Consider the following 27,570-nt stretch of genomic DNA (forward strand, 5'->3'; position numbering starts at 1 on the left):
CTTACGCGTCATTAAACAAAAATAACCAGGATTGTTTTTCTGTATTTGAAAATAGAATCAATGTTAATTGAAGGAATGTCTGTAAATTACAGGAAAACCAAATACGGATACAATTTTCCTGGTAATTTGTTTTTGTTTCACGGATTTTTTTGTTACAGTGTAGGCGTAAACGCTGCTGTTAATGTAAACTGTAGGACGTTAACGCCCATTTTCTGTCGTTTCCGGCAACGTGCTCGTACAGTGTACGCATGATAAATAAACACAACACTTATAAACGCTGTAACCTCTGTTCGTAATTATTAGTACATTAGTTACGAGTTGTGAACTATATTAACAAGAACACTAAACGTTTAATTTTAAACAATTATCTATACGATTACTTTCGACTTTTACAGATTTGTCCACCATGTTGTCATGGTTTAAGAAAAGATGGAAGCGAAAATCAGCCGCTGCCGCAAACCCCAGCAGAAAACGGGATCCAGGGAGAGACGTCACACGACCATTTTATTTTGAGTTAGAGAATACATTTATTGATTTGCACCACTGTTATGAAGTAATTCCGGCCAGAATTGAAAAGTCATCTCTTCAAGTTACCCCTCTTCCTCAAGAGTTCAGACAAGAGTCATCTAGCTTCGAAGTCTGTTCAATCTGTCGTAAAGCGCGCAGTCTAGATAATCTTTTGACACGTGATCATCCTGAACCACCCATCCCTTTTTATCAAAATACTACAGCCTTATCACCAATAGCAACCGGTATTCATGGATATGACGCCACACACCGGAGACATTGTCCTGATCACGTGTATGCAATTTTAACCAGTGAGAAGTCGCAGCTTATCTTCAGACGTGACACGTACATTAGACGACGCCCACTGCCAGAACCCCCGATTAAGCAGGGAGTAGATAGAGATGTAAGTGACGGTGAAAGTGAAAGTAGTGGATTTTACGAGACTATTGAATCGGATGTTGATACGTCTTTTACTGGACCGTGGATGTCCGAATCCATACTGGTGTGAATGGAAAGACATGGGGATTTGAAATCTTAATCGCTGAACTGTGAAGGCGGGAAAAAAAGTCATGCGGTTTGCTATCAAGAAATTTGGCCCGGGCATTGGAATTACGGTCCACTATCGATTTCCAACTCCTGGGGTTCTGTAACGTGGTATACAAAATCGTTAGATCGCCCGGTACTGGTGCAATTCATTTAGTAGTCGAACAGAACAAAAGGAGGGGACAAAAATAAGGTTTAACGTTCACTCGACATAAACTAGGTCATTTTCGGACTAACATATGGTTCAATTTCTTTTCAATAATTTCTAGGAGTTGTTAGCAGTGAGAGGACCTGGAGAAAACCCACGAGGTTGGACAGGCGCCCCTACTCTTTGTCACGTACACGCGGGGAATCGAAACCACACCACTTGACTCAATGATAGCAAGCCTCCGTTTAGGGTTTTACCATTCGGCCACTCAATCCCCTTAGCACAGAACAAATTCATATGTTAAAAAAAACAGTGCGTTTATTTCTTTCTTTTATGCTTATTTCTGGAAATGTAAAATTATTAATCACATGTCTTGTTATTGTAACTAATGTTATTGCTTTGCTGTTGTTGAATAAATCATTTGTTAAATTTAGTAGTCAGTGCTGTATCTGAGACAGGTAGTTAAATGGACTAGAAATGAGATTTAACGTCCTACGTTCTGCACCGACAGGACTATAGTGACGAAGACCACATGCCCGACCGGAGAAGAAAAGTAGAGCGTTAAATTTAATGTCATTCATTCCGTGACAAGTTGATCGAAACGATCACTGAATCCACACTGCATTATTATGAACACGTCAGATTAACCAGGGCGTTCAAAGATGTTAAAATTTAGGCAGTGCCTATTGTTACGACGAGTCGTAAAAATAGTCCTCAGGCTATTGTTACGACGATGCTTTCACAGCCCTCCATCGGCGAAGTTAAAAACTGAATAGTCGTAAAAAATAATCCTAACCCCAACCCTTCCCATCTCTTAATTGCTGCCTTTAGTTCTGAAAACGTTGAACATACTGCTCCTTTTTCAAAGCTGGTGTTGGGGAGATTGGCAGCCATTTTGGAATTCGTTCTAAACTTGGCTCAGAATCGTCGTAACAATAGCAACATTGTAAAATTTAACATGGGCCAGTAGCACCCGCTGGTTATATAGTTCACGTTAATTGCTATATAAACGTCACAACAAAACATATGTATTCACAAACAGTACATGTTGCTATATTGTGGCTTGCTAGTATTTTTCTTGGAATATCATGGTGGCTCGGAGAGGATGGGGGTAGTCCAATGACCAGTAGGTCCAGGGTTCGATCCAGATGTCAAACGAGATAGTTTTCCGTGATTTTTTGTTCAGGACAGAGGGTCGGAGAAAGAACAGTGTCTAGTCTTTCGGAAGTCGCAACAACTTGAGATCCCATCACGCTAATCTGGAGGTCACGTCGTGTTCGATCCCGGCGATAGCCGAGAGAGCTCATTGTGATTTTCCGACGATATTGCCCCTTCTCAGTGGTGCAGGATGGAGGGTCTAGCAGGGGACAGCGCATAGACTTTCGCATGGGGAGAACTTCCGATGTCACGTGTACACATTGACGTGTGGGTAAAAGAACCCCTGGCAGTAGGAATTCGAATTAAGACTAGGTCACTGAACCACTGTCCAGGCAAAATTCACCTCATGGCACACTGTATTACCTATGCGTTTTTTCATTAGCACAGTCGGCGCAGAACAGTAGGACGTTAAACTTCATTTCATTTTGTTATCTAAAATGACGTAGGAACTGTCATGAATAGAATAACCTTGGATGTAACTGATAAGCAGATAAGATTAAGGGAACCCAAAAAAGTCTGAGGTTAGATCCACGATGTAGATTGTTTATAGATCCAATACAGAAATGTAGACCGTGTATAATCGCCATCATGTCAAAAAATGTAGCTTTTTAAACACCAGAATATAAAATAATGGTCGAACTTTCTATTTGTCTACCAAGTTTGTTGGTCTACCAATCAAACCGAGGGGACCAGAGATTTCCGCGAAAGGCCCCGGTTCCAAAGTACACTTGAATGCGACCAAAAATCCCAAGGAAATGTGTCGGGAAAACACCGGGATCAAATCCTAGACCCTCAACTAAACAATTTTCTTGTATCGTGGATGTGGGGCAGTTTACCCATGAACGCCATAGTATCCATTGCATAGATATTGAGATGAACATGTTTCGAACCATTTTATCAGGAGTATTCTAGACAGGTAATTATTAATGTAAAGATTTTCTTGTACTACGGGGATTGTCTGAAAACATCATCTTAAAGGACAGCGTTGCCGTCAACTGATTTGACATCTGCGGTAGAATAGATTACACAGTTTCCAAAATGTTATAGGGCCATGTTTTTATTCAACTGATTTTATTTAGCCTATGTATTACACTGGTTCATACTGTCGCGTTAAATGACGATGTTGCCTTCCACTGATTGTATGTATGTGTTGAAATGGGTTACTCAGTTTCCAATACAGTATCATGTTAACAGGCCATGTTGTCATCCACTCATTTGACGTATATGATAGACTAGGTTACATAGAATAGGTTCCACAGTTTTCAAATAACATGTTACAGGACAACTTTGCCCAATTTGATTAAAATACAGATCTATATTTCGTTTCGTTTTTTATACTTTCGATGCCTACACTACAGGTCCGTGCATGGCACGCCAAAAAGTCGACGTAACAGACTGTTTCATTGGCTTATCCCTCCCTTCAACCAAAACGCCAATAAAATAACAATTCTTCCAGATCCTAGTGTACTAAAGACAAGTAAAACGAAATTTGGAACTATAAAAAACGAAACGAAATAGGATCAGTGTTTTAGTCAGATTGAACCTTGCCATTCCCCGATTTTACATATGCCTTGGAATGGGTTAAACAGTTTCCAAATATAATAATATTTTAAAGGAAAGCACCTTTGCCATGGTTGATTCGTAACCACAACTCATGAATTCCCATGTGACGCAAATACAATGGACTGATTTATACAATTTTAAAAATATTTCATACTATAATTATGGAATTAAACCGATAAAGATAAGTCACACATTAAAATCCTTATCAGTTGTCGATTTCCTCAAAAACACGGTCACCTGTGCTTATTGTATTATTTTCATTCAGAAATACAATGATTAGACTGCTAATACTACTCGCTGTTTTTACAGGTATGTTTCGTCTGTTTATTGTGGCAGGTATATCTGGGATTTATACTAGGAATCTATTTAATTTTACAAGTATAAATCGGATCTTTTTTTACAGGTTTAATTAAGATGTATTTATTTTTACAGGTGTAATTGTGATCTAGTTTACAGGTGTAATTGGTATCTAGTTTACAGGTACAATTGCGATGTATTTATTTTTATGTGTGTAATTAGGGTCCAGTTTGCAGGTGTAATTGGGATCTAGTTTACATGTGTAATTGGTATCTAGTTTACAGGTGTAATTGGGATCTAGTTTACATGTGTAATTGGGATCTAGTTTACAGGTGTAATTGGGGTCAAGTTTATAGGTGTAATTGGTATCTAGTTTACAGGTATAGTTGGAGTCTTTTTATTTGTACAAGTATAGTTTGGATCTATTTATTTTTACAGGGTTAGATGGGATCTGTTTATTTTTAAAGGGTTAGATGGGATCTGTTTATTTTTACAGGTATTTAATTTTACAGGTATGGTTGGGATCGTCAGAATAATCATGTGATTCGGATATATTTCAAGACGCATTATGCACGACCTAAATCTGCCTATTGTATTTCTTTTGCCTGGTTCAAATATTATATAGACATTTATTCACAATCCAAGCCCATAATCAGCTACTCCCGAGATATTGAGTGGATTAGAAGGAATGCGCCACTTTTCATAATTTAACGTTAAAACTGATAATTAAGACCTTGTTTATTATTTTTGCAATGGTACTTGACTTTCGAGACTTAACTCTCGTAACTTTGCTTAGAATATATTCCTTTTCCAGTATTTATTTTTAAAACTATTATAGTAAGAACGATGCGCCTTCTCTCTAAATCTTATATAATCTAACTTAAGTCTTACAGTTGTAGCTTAGATCGTAGATTTATTGTTGCGGGTGTTTGTCTTTGATTTTCACAGATATAGCCCAGCCCGAGGTATAGGACACATGGTGGCTTTTTTGCATTACATATTTCGTTGCTAAAATGACCTAGCCCTGAAGTTGGAAGCATTTTATGAAAAAGCCTAAGACACATCTGTTGTTGAGAAGATATCATGCGTTGTCTTTTAAAGATGCATTATTTAAGATTTAAGCAGAGCTGACCTCTCTTGCTATAATAGATAATAAAAATGAATATACTGAAAATATGATTCTAATTACTTTTGAAGATAAAGCGTTGATTGTTATTATCGTATACCATCGGTACTTGACAACTGCGACTAACCTTCAATTATCCATTATCGTTACGGGAGTTTTCTAGTCCATTGAAATTTCGGACATCCGATGGTCTAGAGTGTTGATGATTATAAGCGTGTCATATGAATATATGTCTAATTAATGATTTATATAACATTTGAGGCCAAACGAAAGATCTACATTAGGCAGATTTATCTCTTACATAATGCATCTTTAAATCTAATACAATTTAACCACCTGAGTATAACCAGCTGTAGTAGTATATATTACTTGTTTACAGCGTCTTGTTACGGTAACTCGAAATGTAATATGCAGAATGGTGTTCGTGTGCACAATAATAAACGGTGTGCATCAACAACACATTATTATGATTCGCATAAAGGGGCATGTGGATGTGGACACGATGACTCCCAATTCTCCTGGAACCACGATCATCTGGTAGTCGCAGCTAGTCAAAATCTCTTCGATCCCTCTGGGTCGAAGAAGGATTGGTGTGGAGGTTCTTGTGGAAAATGTGTTCGTCTAACACCAACAGGTAATTGTACTTTTAATCATCGATCATAAAATTGATAATTGGCATTTTCAAAATGTCTCGTTGTTATCACAAAATGGATAGTCGCTTTTTAAAATTAAGTTCATTGAGATGTTTCCAGGTATATGTTTTATACATTCAGTTTATTTTTAATATGATGCTTCAAAGGATATAAAGTAAAAAGAAACTTATGACCAGGCCTACTTGATCCATTTAATTAACTGTACATTTGTTACCCGGTTGGCCCCGCGATGACATTAGCACATCCGTGCAAGTGATGTTAGCTATATAAAACATTAATTCGTTTACTAATAATTCTTCTACTGTCTGTTCCAGGTGACACTACGACACGACAATTGCTTGCTATTTCTTCAATTTTTAATTTAGACGACTAAAACTTAGTGACATACCTGGAATTGCCATCCCATTACTTTCTTACACGAGGAAACAAAATTCAGATCAAGCTATATAACCTCTCTCTCATGAAAAATCATAGTTTGTTTACATCCCGCTGTTGAACATCAGCCATGTGTGACCTAGTTATCCAGAAGAGTCGAAGAGGGAGGGGACGTTGGTTTGGCTCGAGTCGTTTCGGTATACTTGGATGTCAAGGAAGTTGTTTCGGCCAAGTAAAAAATAACTTTTATTTTTACGGAATCCAAGACCACTGCAGTTTGTCCAACTGAGCTGAATATTTAATTGGCCCCGAGGGCTGTAGCGTTTTGATATTCATGTTAACTGCGTACAAATTTTATCCTGAACTGCATGTGATGGAAATTTTGAAGGGGGTTATAGGCGTACACAATAACTTGGTCCATAATATGCAAAAGTAATCGCGGATTGCATAGTTAATAAAAGTGATTCCCTTGCTTACGACTTTGCCTTGAGACAATTTAAAGTTGAATTTAGGCTGGAGCAATGATTAGACTAAATGTATATGTAACCTAATTTCTCGTGAAGCCTACAACAAAAGTAAAACCTTTTTTATATAATAATTATGTCTGGCGTATTATCGCCCGGTTCAATTTTTTATACTTTCAATGGCCTACACTACATGAAGATCTGACAAGTTATAGCGATAGGTCACGTCAGGGGTGAAAGGACCGACTTATGACCCTATGACGTCACTAGTGGATTACCCACAGTTCCGTGAAAAACACGCCTAAAGCTCGCCGTAACAGACCGTTTCATTGGCTTATCCCCGACACCACTCAGAACACGAGTTGAATAACAACTCTTCCAGATCCAAGTGAAGTAAAGACAAGTAAAACGAAATTTTGAACTATAAAAACGAAACGAAATAAGATCTGTGTTTTATTATTAACCAGATTGCGCCCGGTCGATGCTGGCGTACCATTAAACATCAATTACATCATTTCATTTCATATCTTCAATCAAGGTTATGCAAGTCAGAACACATATTCCTGAAGCTATTGTCTCGAGAAATCCCTTTCTGGCCATTGCTGGATTGACTTCTGATACTTGAGCTTTTGCGGCAGTGTGTCTATTCTTCCCATTCAATCAAATCTATCCCAAGTAGAGCAACATCACAGTGCTTCGTTTAATCTGGGGTCTTCCCTGAAACTTTGGACAGTGATTTAAGATATTAAAAACGGTGAAAGTATTATTCGTCCCCAAACAGTATTGTTTATATTGTATCCGTTTTGACAGCCTCGTTTGTCACGCAATAAGTTTTTCTGCAATTTTGGCTATGTACTGGTTAATTGGGCGTAAATTTCTTGAGTCATGACGTAACGTTATGTAAAGATATTTGGTCCAATTTGGAGCTCTGTTTAAAGCCTAATGAAATTGTTACGCAGTTAGCTATTGGTTGTTAATCGGACTATTGACCAGTCATAATTTGGAACAGAAATTTGCTTCCATTACAGCAGTGTTAAGTGGGATTAGATCTATTCAAATGAAACACTGCGAGGAATAAATAATTCTGTTTCTCGAAATAACTACATAATAGTTTGGTTAATTCCTTGACATCTCGCGTAATTTTCATCTTTAAATAATAAACTGTAGATAACAATAATCAATTATTCAAGGGGTTATATTTTCGAAGATTCGCTTTTTTTATCGTTTCTAGCTGAATATCTGAAATAAATCTGAACTGTTGTCAAATATCAATACTATGAATATCTAAGATCCAGTAGTGAACTGTGAGGAATATTAAAATAACGGTATTTATGTTGCAAAAAGGGGGTTTAGAAAGAGCTCAGAAAATTATTGAAAACTTTAACTGCGATGCAGCCATGACGGGTTTCACCGGTGCTCGTAATCCTTTAACGGGCGTCACTTAACATATTCCCATGAGCATGTTACACGTGTTAACTATTTAGGCGAAATTGCCATTTATGATAGCATGTCACGTGTGGAACCCTTACAAAATGACCAATGCTTGGTCGTATATCTACACAATATTACTTAAACAAAATTAGTAAACATCATTATTAAATGGCACTGAATAACACTCTTTAGAAAAAAACATGTTTGCTTTAAGGGTTGAAAATATGTTGGGGTTTTTTTTCAAAATCACTGTAGATGTGTTTGGGTAAACAACGTAAAAAGGTACTTTGGACAATTGCATAAAGTTACAAACTATCTTTTGATATATTCATATGTTCGCAGTGGTTTGTGCTTCTCGATATGTGGAATTAAAGTTTTAAAATTTAATTATGAACAAACAGGTATATTTGAAATTAAAGTTTGTTTAATAAGGGTTAAAAGTACCATTTTTGCCAAAATGATGCCATTTCTAACGACAAGAATGTAACAATAATTTACAGTTGCAGTATCAAATCGAGCAAATGTCATTAAAATAGAACACTATTTTATTCTTATGAAAAGTGACTCCCACAAAACTGCCTATTTCTCAGAAATAGCAAAAATTCAAAATGATTCATGGATATTTGGTTGATGTTATATATCAACCCTACGTGTAGATAAATGTTTAGAATACAAATATTATAAAATAAAAAAGTTAAATAACATTTGCGGGAAAACGGAGTACGAAAATCGATTCCCGCCTTGCTCTGCATATTTACGAGGACTATCCAGATATATATCAGCTAATTTGCGATAAGATAATATTTTGTATTAATTATTATTATAGATAGTGCCAACATGTATACCATGCCGTTGATTCTGTGTCAATCGGATAATTATTATTTAGTTAATAGGCTAAAAACTGCAAGGCCAAAGGGAAATAATCTGGACAAATACATTTTGAATATTTATATACAGCTGATCAGAACCTTGGAAAACTAATAAAGTGTTTATAAAAATGTCATATCTCTAGACCTTACTCCCCAAAACCGAGTGGCTGAATGCGCAGTCTCTGCAAAATAAGCGGGTTAAAACAGAACAAAATATTAATCCGACCAAAAAACATGATCCACAGTCTGAAACCTAAGTATTACTGCCGCAAAAGAAACGGGCGAATTTTCCTTCACTATATATTTCTAACCGAATGTACCCGATTGGGAGATACCTGTCTATCCTATACGCGAAATGCAAGTCTCCCATTACGCAGACGCACTCGTAATGTTGATGTTTTGAGAAAGAAACAATGTCGAAATATGTGAAATTTCCAAGAGGAGAGTGGATCTTATCGAACTTTTAGGCGTTAGGGCTCGACGAAGCGAGCAACGGGATGACAATTTCAGGTATGTCACCAATTTTTGGCCGTTTAAATTAAAAACTGAAGAAATGGCAAGGAATTTGAGAGTCAGAGTATCTCTTGGAACAGACAGTAGGTGTGATTAAGAGATAGGCAGACAAAATAAAGCGTAGTCTAACGTCAATTTGACACAACTAGGCCATTTCGGGACTACAGTATAATTATGGTTCAATTCCATTGCAAAAATTCGCTATAATTTCCTTGGCATAGGGGTCCTTAGCAGTGGGTGGGTGGGTGTGTGTGTGTGTGTGGGTGGGGGGTGACCCGATGAAAACTCCCGAAGTTTGACAAGCGACGTTGTCACGTACAAGTGGGGAATCGATACCACACCACTTGACTCAATGATAACCTTTATGATCTATTCTTACATTTCAGAATATGAAATTTCATAATAATAATAATAATAATAGTGTTTCTCGGGTGTTCTCTAACATGTTTCGTCTTTTCAGTATCTATACATTTAATTTTGTTTTAAATATTTATAGGTGGATTTGTTGAGGGTCGAGGAACTGCACCCAAAAGTCTCACACCCCATACATTTATGATCACTAATCTTTGTCCACCATGGGCACCCAATCAGGATTGGTGTGCACAGACGGGAACACCAGGACATACTGTACATCCCAATAAATACGGTTACGAAGTTCATTTTGATCTGGAAAATGGAGCTAGCCAAGTCAGTCGTCTAGGTTGGGATAACCCGGAAGTGACATGGGAGTTTGTTTCCTGTAATGGGCAAAACACTCCAGCCGTTAATTTATGGCATCAGTGTGAATGTTCTCATTAAAATTGTTTAAGTTTGTTCTGCTTCTTATTATTGCTATTATTCAGTGACAAGGAAATAAAATGAGGTTTAACGTCCTAATGTTCTGCTCCCACTGGGCTAATAAAGACGGGCATATGCCATACAGTGTGCTATGAGGGGCATTTTTCCGGGACAGCGGATAGCGGCGCTACGGCTTACTCTTATATCGAATTCCAACTGTCAAGGGTTCTTTATCGACATATCGTGCACGCCAATGTATACACGCGACCTCGATTGTTCGTCCCAGCCGAACGACCATACATTGACCCTTGCCAAGCCCTCTGTCCGGCAGCACTCCGGAAAATCCGGATAAACTTGCTCGGCCAACGCAGTCGAACACAGGACCTTCAAGTTAGAGATGCAATGAACCCGAGGGAAATGAAAACATATTCCCAAAATGTACGACAATGAGGTCTTCATCTTCGAAATTCAAGGATAAAGTCAAGTATTGCATACCCTGGCCAATAGTTTTGCTTCAACTGCATCGATATATATGACTAAAAAATCCCCAAATTCAAAGGTAAGCTGAAGTACCCAATTGGGCCCTTGAACAAATGACAGAATGAATGAATGAACGAATGAATGAATGAAATGAAGATTTATGGCACGTCAGCCCCACCGACTAATCGAACAACAAGTGTGCTAGTGGTACAGATAAATCGCACGTATCCTGCCTTGAGCACCATAATCCAGTAGTGCAATATCGGAAGCCACAGCTACACAATAGACAAGGACCATCGACTGCCTAATGATTTTTACGATGGACGAGAAGTTCAAACGATCTTAATCGGGAGACAGGAAAAATGTCCAATGAAATTTGTATTTCTATAAGACGAAAATGGTATCCCGAGTCTTACAATATTGTCTACTATGTCTGAAAACATTTAGGGGCAGGAGCTTTTAGATTTCTTAATTCATTGAAATGGAACAAACTTCCAGTTTTCATCCAAAATGCTCTTTCTATTGAGTGTGTGTGTGTAGAAAGTGCATAGAGCATATTATAAGTGTGGAATTGGCGCTATACAAATGTTATTATTATCATTTAGAAAGGCAATAATATGGACTACACGAAATTGTACACATGGCATTAAGGTGTGTGATTTAAGTTAAAACATAGCTTATCTCTATTTATATCGATCATGTAATATTCGAATGTAGATTATTACTAGGTCATGGCCACTGAAAATATCGGATTGTTTTCAATGTTTTTTAAAGGCGAACATTCCACCAGAATGAGCAGTGTCAACGTATTGTACAATCGGACCTACTTAGGGCGTGGAACCGTATACGGATTAGTTGAACCATTAGATAAGGCAGTAACACATTTGATTTGTGGCCATATAAAAAAAATGAAATGAAATGGAGTTTAACGTCCTACTGTTCTGGTCCTAACCTGGGCTAATGAAGACGGGCATACGCCATACAGTGTGCTATGAGGGAAATTTTGCCCGGACAGCGGCACTACGGCCTACTCTTATATCGAACTCCAACTGCCAAGGGATCTTTTACGTGCACGCCAATGTGTACACGGGACCTCGGTTTTTTGTCCCATCCGAACGACTAGACAGCTTTCCTTGTCAGCCCCTCCGTCCTGCATCACTGACAAGGGAGAACCACGCCGGAAAATCTGGATGAACTTTCTCGGCCAATGCAGGGATCGAACACCCGACCTCCAGGCTAGCGAGCTAGCGTCTTACCCACTTAGCCACGTGATCCCCTTGTGGCCATATAAATACCGAGAGACAAACTTCAGTTGCAGTCTATATTATGCTGATTCCTGATACTAATTCCTCGTTAGGGGATGGTGGGGGAGGTGGGCGGGTACTGGCCATAGCCGCCTAACCGTGTTGTATTCAACCATCACCGAATTAAAATGATCAAAAATGGTACCTGTTGGGTTTGGGATAAAGGACTTTATTATAGGTTACATATTAACCCAGTAGAATATCTAGTCTGTGAGTGCTTTTAAGAAATGTTATATCATTTTATCTTTTCGAAGGGGTGTATTATCTAAGAACCATTTCCGCCTATCGCAGATCTTTCGTTTGGCCTCAAATATTATATAAAATGATCAAGACACTTAATCACACGAAAAGCATAATGCATCTTTATTTAATACCTCGGTGTTCTCTGGGCAAAAATATATAATACAGAGAGAGAGAGAGAGAAATGGGGTTTAACGTCCACTCGACACAAACTAGGTCATTTCGGGACTAACATATGGTTTTAATTTTATTTCAATAATTCGCTTGCGCGTAGGGGTCTTTAGCAGTGGGAGGAAACCGGCGGACCCGGAGAAAACCCACGAGGTTGGACAGGCGACCCGACTCCTTGCCACGTACAACCGACGATTCGAAACCACGCCAGTTGACTCAATGACAGACTTTATGGTACAGCGCGCACGTGCTAACCATTCAGCCATCCAAACCCCCATATATTATACAATATTTGAGTTTAAATCACTTCGTACAATATAAGTAAATAATATCGATGACGCAGTACAACAAAGGGAACCCCACCAGACCACACTTTAATATTTGTTTTAAATATAACCTTGCATAACAGATTTAAAAACAGGGGTATTTTATAAAAATGCTCTCTTTCTATGCACGCTGTTCTAAATAACATATAATAATATCTACTATACCCTAATGGACATTTAAATCCAAATACTGGATGACATAATAGCGATATGTTGTTTAATCATTTCTCTCACAGGCGTTTTATAATAATATTCTCTGGTTCGCGTCTACCACACATTTGGACTTCCTGTTTTTCTTATACATTTCACCGATATGTATAGGTAATTTTTACTTCAATATGTTTACATTTATTTTTCTTATAACATAGAGCAGATCATGACTCATGGTGACATTACACAATGGTTTCTCTGGGTTATATTCCTGATTGTTTTCAATTTTGAGTGAAGTCTGTATCACTACAGGCCCGGGACTGTACAGCTTGTCTGCGATATCACTTCTGTGGAAGCAGACGTTGAAGCACCAGGTAGTAGTAGTAGTAGTAGGACTGTACAGCGCAATGGACGCTAACGGCTAGCCCCCGGATCCATTCACTTAATTTTGTTTGTGATTTCTGCGTATTCCATAGATTTTGTGTAAATTATGTGTGGTGCAGCCCCTCTTACACGAGGTCCCGTGTACACATTGGTAGTTGGAATTCGATATAAGAGTAGGCCGTAGTGCCGCTGTCCGGGCAAAATTTCCCTCATAGCACACTGTATGGCGTATGCCCGTCTTCATTAGGCCAGGTTAGGAGCAGAACAGTAGGACGTTAAACTCCATTTCATTTCATTTCTCTGTATATATTCTCTATTTTCATTAGCCCTGTCCAAGTACAAGTAGCACAGTATGGCATTAAACCCCCAGTTGTGTGATAAGATTATGTTTGGAATGTGGTTAACCAGTTCTATCATTTATAATGATGTTCATCAACATGGTACTTTACCAGTATAGCAAAAACTTGCACATATTGAGAATCTGAATATTATCAAAATTTTAACTTTCTAACCAAATTCTACAAAATACAACTAATGTACATGTAAGGTTCAATTAATTCAATATCAATGAGTTGATTCAGCCGCAAAATTACACAATTTTTATACACAGATATTTTCATGTAGATGTGTAATGTTGTTACCTGTTCACACTATATTTATTGACACTGAACAGTAGCTTCCTGGATTAGGGCCCCTGATTGTACGAAAAAACATGTTTTAGCTAGTGGTCCCTCTACTCGACGTCACAATTTTTATCAGATTTTAAAAAACTTTTCAACTATATCACCGATACGCCCTAATAATGCTAGTCAGCTGCTTCTTTGTAAAAGTATGTTATATAATTTAAGTGAAGTATTGTGTCAGTTATCACACTTCTATCTCCATGTACATGTATGAATTGGCTGACCATGTACTTACAGTGTAATTCTATTATTTATCAGATTATCACGATGGATTGAAGTTTCTGTGCAATATTTTTTACTATAAGTGATTTGAACTTTGAAGTGACATGGGTTATAATTGTTATATTTGTGACCGTGTGATTGGAAATGCAACTACTGTTTCAAAGTACATGGTTCATCTTTATTCTCGACATGGCCTGTGTAGTACAGGTATTCAAAAGTCTTCCTTACAGTGTCAACAAGGGAATTGTTGCAGAACTTTTGACACAGTGAATTCTTTGAGGATGCATTTGAAGAGATGTCACCCACCAGAAACTTTACAACAAACTGAAAGAAATTTTGGATACCCAGATGGTGATCTTCAGATAAACGAAGATATGGACTTTTCCAGTGATGATGAACTAAATCATTCCACTGAAGATATTTCTAATGAATTTGCTCCACTGCCCGTGTCGTTCATAAAAGATCATATTATTGACTTTATTCTCCAACTTCGTGTAAAAAAAATAAACCAAACAGTTATTGACTACACACTGAAGAGTGTTGATAGCATACTTAAGGCTGTAGTACAAGTTATATCATCAAGCATTCCAGATGGTTTTAATGGACAACTGACGGACATACTTCAAATGCTGTCAGAAATCGAAGACCTTGTAGAAAATGCTGAAGAAATAAGATCAGACTATCTTCACAAAAAGTACCTCATAGAAGAAAAAGGAATGGTTCAGCCAGTAGAGATAGCTATAGGAAACAGAACCGAGTCAACGTCAGATGGTGAATCTGTTATGAAATATGTAAATGATAGCATGCAATATGTACCGATCATAGAGACGATTACGAAGGTCATGTCAGACACCAACAATTTCATTAATTATGAAGATCAACATGACAAAGTAGAACAAGTGGCTTTTGATGAAGAGTTTGGGCGCCATACATTACGGGAGTATTCGGATGGGGAAATATATATAAAGGAACCATTTTTCAAACAGCATCCAGAAGCAATTCAATTACATATGTACTTTGATGAATTTGAATCGGTAAACCCACTAGGATCGAAAACAAGTGTGCATAAAGTCGGTGCGTTATATATGACAATCCACAACATCCCACAACAATATAATTCAAAATTAAACCATATATTCCCGGTTGCTTATTGTTTTGCTGAAGATGTAAAGAAGTATGGATTTACTAAGATACTCGAACCTCTTTTGTATGACCTCAAGTTATTGGAGTCTGGTTTAGATGTTAAAATAAATGGAGAAGTTAAGTTTATTGTGGGGGCTTTAACAATGTGGTCTGGTGACAATTTGGGAATTCACCAACTTTTTGGATTTAGCCAGAGTTTCAATTCCAACCTTCCGTGCCATTTTTGTTATGGTTCTAAAGATGATTTCCAACATAGATTTAGAGAGAGTGACTTCAGACTAAGATCAGAAGAACAACATGAAATTGATGTTCAGGATGTTGAAAATGATCCCAATACGAGTAAAATATCTGGAGTTTATTCACGTTGCTGCCTTAGTCAGCTAAAGTACTTTTCAATACCAAACAATATATGTCCAGATCCAATGCATGACATTTTAGAAGGGTGCTTGCATTATGAAATAAAGCGTGTTTTAAAACATTTTGTAAATCTCAAACTTTTCAGTGTACAAGGACTAAATGCACGACTACAGATGTTTGATTTCTTAGTTGATTGTAAAAATAAGCCAACACAGATTAAACCAGAGAAATTGGCATCGAAAGATAAAAAGCTGGGTTTGAATGCATCACAGTCCTGGTGTCTGGGAAGATACATTTTTTTACTAATTGGAGACCTTATACCAACAGATGATAAACATTTACTTCTACTTCAGCTTCTAATGGAAATAACCGATATTATTTTGGCTCCAGCTATAACTGTTGAAATTACCGTCTATTTAGAAGAAATTATATATCGCCATCACTGTCTTTTTAAGACGCTTTTCCCTGATGACACTATTATACCGAAACAACATTTTCTTGTACATTACCCTTCTAAGCTGCGTCAACTTGGTCCAGCTTCTCAGTACTGGTGTATGAGATACGAAGCTAAACATGCCCCATCAAAGGACTTGTGCCACATTATTAGATGCTTCAAAAATATATGCAAAAGTGTGGCGTGGAAAGAGCAAATACGTTTAGCTGTTGACTGGATTACACCCAAAGTAAAACTAACAGTTGATGTAGGAACAGGTCAAGTTATTTTACCAGTATCGCTCAAAATCCCAACAGGGTTACTCAATCAGCACAGCATTTCTCCCAATGAAGAAGTCTTTATGGCAAATTATTTAAACTACAATGGCGTGAAATACAAGCCAAATATGATAGTTGTATTGGGCATGAATAATGGCGAACCTCAATTAGGACAAGTGAAAAATATATTAATAGTGGAAAATGAAGCTCGACTTATCATTCAAATGCTACATACGTACCAATTTAATAACCACTATCACTCATATGAAGTTACTTTTAAAGATGAATACACCATTGCAGAACCATGCAAATTACATGATTGTCATCCACTTGGATTGCACTCATCATTTGAAGATAATTGTGAAAAAACTTATATTGTCATGAAGTATGCATTATTGGATAGTTGTTATTGACGTAAGTACATACATGTAGACTTTTGGTATCATGCATAAAATGTTGAGTGCATGTTCAGTTGCAATCCCTGATATCTGGATTGCATACATTTAGTTCTATGTAAATATCCTTGAAATGCTAAAACATGCAATATAATCTAAAACAGTAAAAATTGATGTACATGTAGGACTGTAGGATATTAATTATGAAACTGCGTAACTCTAATTTCCACTAAATATACATACATCTAATGGCAAACTACCACCTTTACGTAATGTCATTAACAGACAACCGCAGCCTAGGCCAGTGATATTTTTCCGATTGCTTCTTATCTTAGTATTCATTTTTATCTCTGAGTATACATAAGGACTTATGCTCTAACTTTGTAATTAATACACTTGAATTCTTGTTTTGATGCCTATTTCTTTACTACTACACACATGTACATACATAGACCATTAAATTTCAGGTAAATTGCTACTCGTAAAGTCCCTAATGAAAAGCACTGACTGAAAATAAAATTCAATAAAACATTTCATGTTCTATGTATGGAAATAATTTATCAATTTTTGTAGCTGTATGACCTATGTATTTGTAGACAAAAATTGTTAATATTCTTCAATTAAATTATTTTCAGGATGAGAATATTGCTAGTTTTTTAAAGAGAAAATTGAATGTCCCTGAAGAAGATCCAGTCATCAAGCACATTTTAGATCTTGGTGCAGAAACTGTTGATGATCTCAAGTATTTAGATGTTGAGAAGGATATTACCATTCTACCACCAATAAAGAGAAGAAAGCTCATACACTTGCTCAAGTGTGAAGCAGAAAACTCTGACTTGGGTAAGTTTCAACAAGAACAGAAAAAGTCTGTATCTATATTTGATGGATTCTCATTACCTGTTGAGATATACAGAATACATGTAGGCCAGACTACATATAAAGGAAAAGATAAATTAAAGTAAACTGGACAAAATAATATTTCTGTTCTGGTACTGATTTGCAGAAATTTCTCTCTCTAAAGTTAACTTATTTTTTTCAGTAAATGATGTACATATGGCTCTTCCGGTTATAAGCAAGCCATGCAGGTCCGAAGATGATGATGTTTTAAGACCGTTATCACGGAATTTACCCAGTACGCCACACAGAAAAACTGGTAACAATTTCATCGTTTTTTAATTGTTTGTAACAATGTTCTATTATTACTGTATGTAAAGATATAGTCCCACGAAGAGTATTTATAGGGTAGTTATCCAATAAAAGTATGTCCTATTTTGCATATATAAATAAATAAATAGACACTCCATATTACTACAGAACAAAAATATAAGCATATCACAGACTGTCAGCGTGTTGTCTGCTGAAGGGATGTACATGTAGCACCCACAGTGATCAATTGGTATTGTTGATTGCATGTGGCAACAGTAATATTTGCAGCTTACTCTTCGTAGAAACAAGCGAACAAAAAAATGATCCAATAATTTACTTACATGTAAGATAATAACCTTACTGTATTTGCTGATAGACAAATCAAATGACAAACAAGGATGCTTTAGATTTTTACTGCTTGGGGTAATACCTTGGGATTTTAATCTTTATAGAGGATTTGAAACAAACTTCATTTCCATTTCATATCACAAAGTTTGTATATATTGTTAAATACATATCATGTGTTTATTTTTTCAGTTTCAGTATTGGATGCCATAAAAAACCACCCAGAAAAAGAACATATTACAAAAGAAATGAATAAAAAAAAAAGATGAAAGAGCAGAAAAATTAATGATAAGAGCAGCTTGTAGCTTTCTGATAGACAATTTTGGAAGGTAAGTGTTCAATTCCACTGGAAAAGATTATCAGAGAGGTTTCGCAACTTTACATTTACACTTACACGGTTAAATGTAACCAGTTTTAGTGACATATGACGTGAGGCGCACATCATGAAAGTGTTTCCGATGGATAGCAGCCTATACCTTGTTTAATTTATATAATCCAGTCCATAACTTTTCTCTGAATCGTGGTTTTCAAGAACTAAATCCACAGAGAAGACCTTCATGTAGACAAAATAAGAAAAGGCCAAGACAATGTATCTGTGATGAAGGCTTATCGAGATCGTGGACCAAGTTTGTGTCGCCACCTACTAAGTGTAACTGTAAGAGTGAATTTACCAAACGTCATAATGTACAGTTTCCATTTACACTTATCTAAATGTTAGTGTAACTGTTTAGTTGCAAAACCTCTCTATTGTTAAGGTATTTTGGAGTCTAAAATTCTGATTACTATAGTAATACTGTACCTGAATGGGCACTGACGGAATCTTACTTTTGTCTAGGTGTGGCTAGATATGACTGCTCATCTGTGACAAAGCAAACCAATACATCAAACATTTAAAGTAAATTTATTAAATTAACATTATTTTAACCCAATCAAAACTGTCTAGTCAATTTTAGCCAATTAATACATATAATATTTTATTCAGTTACCCACCTCCTAAGAGACAGTTGGAAATGGCAATAGACATTGTCGAAACTTTCCCTCACAGAGCTTGTCAATCAGGCAAAGGCTATGTAAGTACTATCTGTATATTTCTTTTTGAATAAGGAACTGGTTCTATACACTTAGTAATCTTGTTCTTCTTCCTCTTCATGGGGCAATGCCCAGGTCTGCCAATTCAAGTATGATTTTCATGAAACTTAGCATGCTGGTTTTTTAGACAATCACATTTGATTTTATTTTAGTATTTATATATTACGACATCGCATTTGCATAGATGCAATGACGTTTCCTGTTCATGTAGTTGGTGATTACCTGTTCATATAGATCGCTTTACTTGTTCAAATATTAAAGGCCCCAAAAGTGGCAAGTATAAATAACATCATATTACAAAACAGTTTTCTATACCGTATTCACAATTGCAAATAATTAGAGATTTTCAATTAGTGTTGTCCTTTTTTCAGGAATTATATTATTGTCCTGGGGCAGGGAAAGGCTTCATTACTAACCGGATGAGAGAAATTTACAGACGATATGATAAAAGCCAGAAAAAATACAAAGCCAGAACACTTGGTATGTGTTTTTACCTGTATTAACTAAAATATACTACTGGCTTGATTAAGTTATGACTACATCAATTTTACCCTACAGTTGGCTGATATAATGGTATTGTTAATGTGCCGACTATAATAAGTATTCATAAATTAACATTTACATTGATCAATTCCATACACTGAGAACAAGTGTCATAAAAAAAAGTTATTTTCTAGTTATTACAGAAGATCAAGAAGATGACATTAATGATGATGAGGTACAACGTTTAAAAGTTAAAGCAAGTCATACCGTTTCAACAGAAAGAAATTTCAAGGAAATCGCTGATGCCATGGCAGCGACGTTTAATAACCGACAGAAATGGATTAAGAAAGGCTCTCCGTCTCTGAGAGAGATTCTTTCCGATTATCCCAGATATGTTGATACACCAGATTTGGTAAGTATTTGGATAGTCAAGAAAGTTCAATACAAGTCACTAGGCATATGAAATTTAAATGAAACAAAGGATTTATGAGATAAATAAGATTAATGTCATTGCTTGTAAGAAAACAAGCCAACAAGTCTCGACCAATCAAATTGCTTATCGCTCTGCTTACCCTGAGCAAAAAACGTTCATTATCGAACTTAGTCAAGGTATTGGTGTAATAAAGCTATACACCAAGTTTCTTCACTCTCACTTAATTAGAACTAAAAGTTATCGTGTCCCAAATCATCAACCAATCAAATTGCTTATCTCTACTTACCCTAAGCAGAAAATGCTCATCTTTGAACTCCATCAAGGCATTGACCTAATAAACACTCTAGCTCAATTAGATAGTTATTTTGTGACGGACCGAGCGGACGAACCCATTTTAATAGTCCCCTGCTTTCTTCAAATGGACGGGGAACAACAAAATACATTTATGTGTGTATTTTTACAGTAAATTAGGAGTATGATGGACATATTTTTACCTTTCAAATTTTTTTCAGATTTCAATAGATTTTAAAAGATTGTATCCTGATTGCTGTCAGACTTCTGTAGAAATTGAAAATGAATGGGCCAAAAAAATAATAACATATTGCCAAATAAATGGACGCTGCCCTGATGTAGTAGGCAATCTTGATTTGGAGACACAATATGATCCAAGTGAGTAGATGACCTATTTTGCTTGTCAGTGGTGCATGACGGAGGGCCTGACAACGACATCAGTCTAGTTCTTTGGCTGGGATGAAAAACCAAGGTCCTGTGTACACATTGGTGTGCACAAGGCTCTACAATGCGACTGAAACACTCGCATTTGCGAGTGAATTTTGACAATGGCGACCAGATATTTATAAATGCTAGGTTTCTGGCGAGTGAACATATATCTTGAAGTCCCCAATTAACACTATAGCTATCTGAACTTTTCTCCGTACTAATAACGTAATCGGCAATGATCCCAGTCAAATGTCACTCTTGTTACTTTCCTGGTTTGAAATTGGGTCAATCTCATTGTCCTCTTCGAGGAAATTCTCATTGCGAATGCGCTGTATTTATCAGAAGTTTGCGAGACAGCTGACAGCATGGCTAGCAGACGAATCAAACCTATATCGTCTTACTTTACTAGTAAAGTAACTTTGTCTCGCAGTGAGTCTCAGTTGGGGAAAAATGATGATAGTCATGCTACTGACGCTACACCACCCAAACAAGCAAAATTACAAGCTTCGCCGACCGCCCTCTTAGTCTCGCAATGAGTCCCAGTCGGAAAAAAATGTTTAAAACATCTTTTTTTATTATTATTATAGGACGACGAGTTATGTATGTTCACAATATAATTTAGCTATATCATACGACAAATTATTCTAATCTTCAGACTTGGCAACTGAAAATTTTGTTTGGCTAGTGGTTTTGAAAATTTACTTATGTTTGCACAATGCTGTGTAGAGCCTTGGGTGTGCACATAAAATATCCTTTGGCATTTGGAATTCGATATAAGGGTATGCCTTAGTGCCGCTGTCCGGGCAACATTTCCCTCATAGCACACTGTATGGTGTATGTCTGTCTTCATTAGCCCAGTCAGAACAGAACAGTATATTTGATGATCATTTGCCTTCAAATAGGGACATAATATTTTGACTATCACTTCTTAATGCTGACATGAGAATTGTGAAATTTATGCACTCATAAAACTAGGAAATGAATTATTAATACTTTATCTCAACTTTCAGACCAAGCAACACTGAAAATGATACGATGTATAGTAACTCTATTACCAACTATGGGACGATACAGAGTGTCAACATCAGATGCAATGAAATGCATTATTGAAGAAGTGCCGGTAAGAATTGCTTAATATCCATATTAAGATCATTGATTCACGAATATGAAAAGCCTGTATTCTAATCGAATGACAAAAACATAAGCTATGGCTGACTTATATGCAAAAGGTAGTTGGTCTGTTTAATAGTGTTTGAACCACTAGTTGGTAAGATGGTGTTTGCTGTTGCAATATGGTGTGCAAATAGGTGTGTGTGTGGGCGGGGGGGGACATGGTAGGACGCTGGCTAGCTGTATGGCTTCATTAGCCCAGTCGGAGCTGAACAGTACTTCCCTATAGCTAATTTCATTTTTGTACAAATCGGTGGTAAATGTTAAAGATTCCTACGCAACCATAATAAAAATTTCTTTTTTAGTCCCAAATTTCAAGACTTTTGTTCTGGTTCTGACCTAATTGAGCAAAAATGTTATGCAGAATTGAAACCACATAAACACTCAATATATGGCCAAATGTTTGTTTATTTAAACATTGTGCATTATAGAAAGTTTATTTTTTTTATTTTTCAGATAGGAACATCATTAGAAGAATATTTAAGTTCAGATAACAATCAGCGAACCCAGCCATATATACTTAATATTAAACCTTCAAACTTTTTTATAATTATGGAAAAAAATGCTGTCATTGTGAATTCTAAATTTTTATCTGTGGCTTTTGACCTTTTATTTTAATCTTTTTTTGTTTTTAATGTTAAGTACCCTCCACAAACACAAGTAGCTTTTAATTCTATACAGAAATTTATGTACACCATTGACTGCACTGTTACCTCGAAAGCACTCAGAATTTGGTCCGAAATTGTAAAATATTAAACACGCATTTACCGGTAGATCAAATTTAAACCTTGAGCTTCATTTCGAATATTGAATAAAACGAAAATAGTTTTAAAAGCACAATTAATAATATAATATGAATATATGACTTAAATTTTTGAAAAACTTATTGTACTTTCTAATTATGTTCATGAAATATATGAACTGTTTAAATTGAACGGCACTTGTTTATGCAAGCTTAATCCATTCTTCATGCTTTTTTTATTATTATTTTGTTGTTTGTGAATCCGCCTTTACTAATTATTACGACATTGTCACGTATAATCTGTTTTACTTGTTCATTACAAAATATCACCATTATGAAATATAAATTGTGTCTTAAATATTGGATATTAGATTCCTATATTTTCACCTCAACATAACAACATCGATATTGATTGAAATTGACCAATTTTGAATTCTAATTCATTTTTTTAATTTTGTACATTATGGAAAATATTGAGCGACTTTACCTTGCTTTTGAAATGAAATTGGTATCTACGTAATACTTTTATACTCCAACTGGGGTATTGAAGATGGGCATTAACATGCAGTTTGCTATGAGAGTAGTTTTGCCCAAACAGCAATGCTATTGTCTACTCTTGTATCAATTGTTAAAGATTCTTTTACTTTTAAGTGCATGTCAGTGTGTATACAGGACCTTGGTTTTCCGTTCTATGTAAATGATTACTTGTGCCTTACCAGGTCCTCTGTCCCACAGGTTGTGTGACCTGTATGTAAATATTAGCAATTTTCTACCTTATTTATGTTTCATTTATTTTTTTAATAACCTTTAATCCTTGTACTTATTTGTTATTCTATGGGTGCTCTTTTCATGTATAAGTTTCATTTTGTATTTGTTTTTGAATTTGGAGAGGGTCCTATATCAATATATAACTTCTTAAAACTCTGTAAATATTTTGTAAATTCTATTATATTCCATGTTTGTTGCACTTTTTTATTTTTCAAACATATTTCAATTGAATTCATAATTAGTTATCTTATTAGTGCTTTATTTGTGCATTTCAGTCTTGTCAGTGCTTATTATATATGTTTTATTTTTATTTTAATTTTATGATTGGCGGGGGGGGGGGGAGCCGGTTGTCATTGTACAATAAAATTATATAAGTATTTTACTTTTTTGATTAAACTTCGTATATTTAGTGCAGTTAAATATATTTAGTATTGAATTGGCATTGTATTGGTTTTTCTATATTTTTATGAATAAATCATAATTTAACCAAAAAAAAAATATATTGTGTTATTTATCAAACATTACAGCTGAACAGAACAAAAGGAGGGTTGCTATTACATGGGGAAATTTGTTGGTTCGTAACACAAGTTTATATGAAACACAAGTTTCAGAAATTTTAACACAAGTAATGTGTAGATTTTCACACAAGTTTCAACACAAGTTTCAAAAATTTCAACACAAGTTTCAAAAATTTCAACACAAGTTTCAGAAATTTCAACACAAGTAATGTGTAGATTTTCACACAAGTTTCAACACAAGCTTGTGTTATTTGATCCAATTTAACACAAGTTTTGTGTTGTTTCAACATTTAACACAAGTTTGTGTTGTTTCAACACAAGTTTGTGTTGTTAAATAGAGACACCTAACTTGTGTTGAAAACAACACAAGTTTGTGTTGTTTCAACACAAGTTTTTTTTCAGTGTAGAACGCAGACGATGGATCATTTTAGCCGAACATTCATGAACACATTTTGTTCTTATCAATTTGTTCGCCGTCTGCAGGTTCAAAAATCACGAACAAAATAGTTTGTTAAATATTTAGATATTTGGAACTCTGTTCGTGTTCTGCGTTAAAGCCTAACATTAAAGGAGCTAAGTCGCTAAAATGAATGTATATAAATTGATTTATATTCAATCGTTTCTGTTTTTACTGTAATTTCTAATCAGTTAGGTTCGGCGACATACGCCAGTATTCTAGATCGAATTTCAATCTCTAACTTCTGGTTATTCCAGTCTACGCCGATAGTATTTATTGGGCATGCTTTCCAGATAAGAATATAGCGTCACCGTTTGACATGACTTGTGGAATATGCCTAGCCTCGTTTTTCGAGTCCCTTATTACACATAGCGCTGAAACGCATTATGGTACACAAATCGTGTTTTCAATGTCGACGATTTTAGATGATATTGAGTTGGAGACTTAGCTACTTTAAGCAGCACCAATCTGCAATCACATACATATCACATGACATTCGCTCGTCTGCGAGACGATGTTGCTCGTCGTCTACGGACAACAAAAACAAAACTATTCGTTCAGTGTTTTTGTACGTCGACATAAATGTTCCATCGTCTACGCTGGGATTTAAACGAAATGTGGTTACATAGACTAAACAAAACATTAAGTCCCCCATTTCTGTGTGTTGCTGTGTGCTTAATTAAAGCCTCAATACCACTCTTGTTGTGACTGAATAATATGTCCCAATCTTTATTCTGGTCAACAAATTGTACTATTTTACAATATTCCAATTAATTGATGATACAAATTTCATCTTAACACACCTAATTTAAAAAATTGGAAAAATTCAACTAAATGATTTGAAAAGCATGACGTAAAGCTTTTCAAATGTGACATGTATTTAAAAATATTTTTGAACCCTCTGGACAAGTAAAATAGGATTTAATGGATAATTTACACAACAGGTAAGACACTAATACATCAACTACTTAGAATAAGGCAATTTTTTTTATTTTCTGGAGCTGTCAAGCCAGCAAGAGTGTTATTGTCCCTTTAAGCCATGCTCGGCTCTTCCGTCTGCTGTTGGCAAATGTGTCCTAATTCTTTCAATGTGTTTCATTCATTAATTAAGATCGAAACCAGCACCTCCAGATTAGCGAGCCACCTCGTTACTCACTGAGCCCCAGAAAAAAATTAACTTGAAATTGGCTAATTTAAGATTTCTTGATTAAGGCACCAGGAAAACATCACTGACAAACAGAACAAAAAATTTAAAAAAACAGTATTGACTTTTAATTAGTCAACAAAATAGAAACACACTAGATAAAAAGTTTAATTGTTGGGGTTTTTTTTGTATTACGAGATCTATTGGGGAGAGAGAGAGAGAGAAAGAGAGGGGGGAGGGATAGAGTTTAACGTCCACTGGATACAAACTATGTCATTTCGGGACTAACGTATGGGTTAATTTTATTTCAATAAATGGCTTGCGCGTAGGGGTCTTTAGCAGTGGGGGGAAACCGGACGACCCGGAGAAAACCCACGAGGTTGGACAGGCGACCCTACTACTTGTCACGCACAACCGGGGAATCGACACCACGCCAGTTGACTCAATGACAGACTTTATGCTATAGCGGACACACGCTAACCATTCAGCCACCCAACCCCCTAGATCCATTGAGTACTGCCATTCTATTAGTGTCACACCAATATATAAGGAATAACTTATATATAAAAGAACAAATATATTTATACTCATAATTATCATGGTTTCCGTTTTAAAATCTTATATTATGTACTATGCAGTATAAACGCATACCGGTACATTGATATTAATTCGACAATGGTGATCAAATTCCATAGATTAGTCTATGTATAGACGTCGATTTTATTGTATGGCAAAATACATTAATTATTACAATACAGGTTAAGATAAATTGTATTACAATTATTATTTTACATGTAATGACTATGACAACAGTGATATAAAGGTGTTCCATTAACTAGATTATATTGCAATGCATAACATATTAAATGGTCATATACACATTGATTGTTCCAAAAAGGCACAAGACCCCGCTAAGTTGAGTGCAATCGATATGAACCTTGGTATGCTTGTTGGTTGGGCGTCGAGAGACAGACTTCTATATGACGTCACAATTTCAAAATGTCCACATTGACGTCATGGGCGGTTCTTATACTACGGTTGAAAAGTGCAAAAGTAAAACCAAATTTTAGGTTTGACATCCAACAAAAAAATTAATAATGAAATTTATTGTTGACCAAGCATCTATATATAATTCAAATCTTGTCTTCAAATAAAAGTATTGCATTGACTATACTTTCTTCAAGTCACCCAACTACTGCCACACGCCTTGCTTGCGCAACCTTGGTCTCCCAGCGCATATTTATTGACGCGAATACCCTCAGCAGGTAGATTCTTATATCCACCAATTTAAACATTATTTAATGAATACATTTTTATTATGAGTAATATTTCATATGTACATTGATCACGAATATCCAGGTTTATGGACAGGTTTATTTAATTAAGTTATTTACATTTAAAGGCATAACAATGTGAGAGAGGGAGACGCAGAGAGAGTGAGAGGCACAGCTAGAGAGGGGGTTTAACGTCCACTCGACACAAACTAGATCAATTCGGGACTAACATATAGTTCAAGTTAATTTCAATAATTCGCTTGCGCGTAGGGGGCTTTAGCAGTGGGAGGA

At 36.0% G+C, this 27,570-nt stretch overlaps 1 protein-coding gene and 1 long non-coding RNA gene across 2 annotated transcripts; both read left to right on the plus strand.

Annotated features, from left to right (window-relative positions):
• The first annotated feature begins 4,165 nt into the window (after window positions 1–4,165).
• On the plus strand, window positions 4,166–10,460 carry LOC126830857 (endoglucanase). The gene is made up of 3 exons (XM_050561320.1): window positions 4,166–4,228; window positions 5,722–5,976; window positions 10,144–10,460. Exons 1-3 carry the CDS (start codon window positions 4,192–4,194, stop codon window positions 10,443–10,445), a joined length of 594 nt encoding a protein of 197 aa, XP_050417277.1. The 5' UTR covers window positions 4,166–4,191; the 3' UTR covers window positions 10,446–10,460.
• An 8,285-nt stretch (window positions 10,461–18,745) lies between these two features.
• LOC126830862 (uncharacterized) lies at window positions 18,746–22,953 on the plus strand. The gene is made up of 7 exons (XR_007684004.1): window positions 18,746–18,810; window positions 19,464–19,551; window positions 19,942–20,050; window positions 20,248–20,465; window positions 20,999–21,155; window positions 22,217–22,326; window positions 22,833–22,953. It is a non-coding gene; the product is annotated as an uncharacterized LOC126830862 (long non-coding RNA).
• The last annotated feature ends 4,617 nt before the right edge of the window (window positions 22,954–27,570 follow it).

This window comes from Patella vulgata, chromosome 8 (genome assembly GCF_932274485.2).
Source record: "Patella vulgata chromosome 8, xgPatVulg1.2, whole genome shotgun sequence".
Taxonomy (NCBI): Eukaryota; Metazoa; Mollusca; class Gastropoda; family Patellidae; genus Patella; species Patella vulgata.

Bases quoted from the DNA above. Each gene is read 5' to 3' on its own strand.
- LOC126830857 (XM_050561320.1), top strand. From the start codon at position 4,192: ATGATTAGACTGCTAATACTACTCGCTGTTTTTACAG. The intron at 4,229-5,721 runs GTATGTTTCGTC...ACTTGTTTACAG, and splicing joins ACTACTCGCTGTTTTTACAG to CGTCTTGTTACGGTAACTCG. The intron at 5,977-10,143 runs GTAATTGTACTT...AAATATTTATAG, and splicing joins TGTTCGTCTAACACCAACAG to GTGGATTTGTTGAGGGTCGA.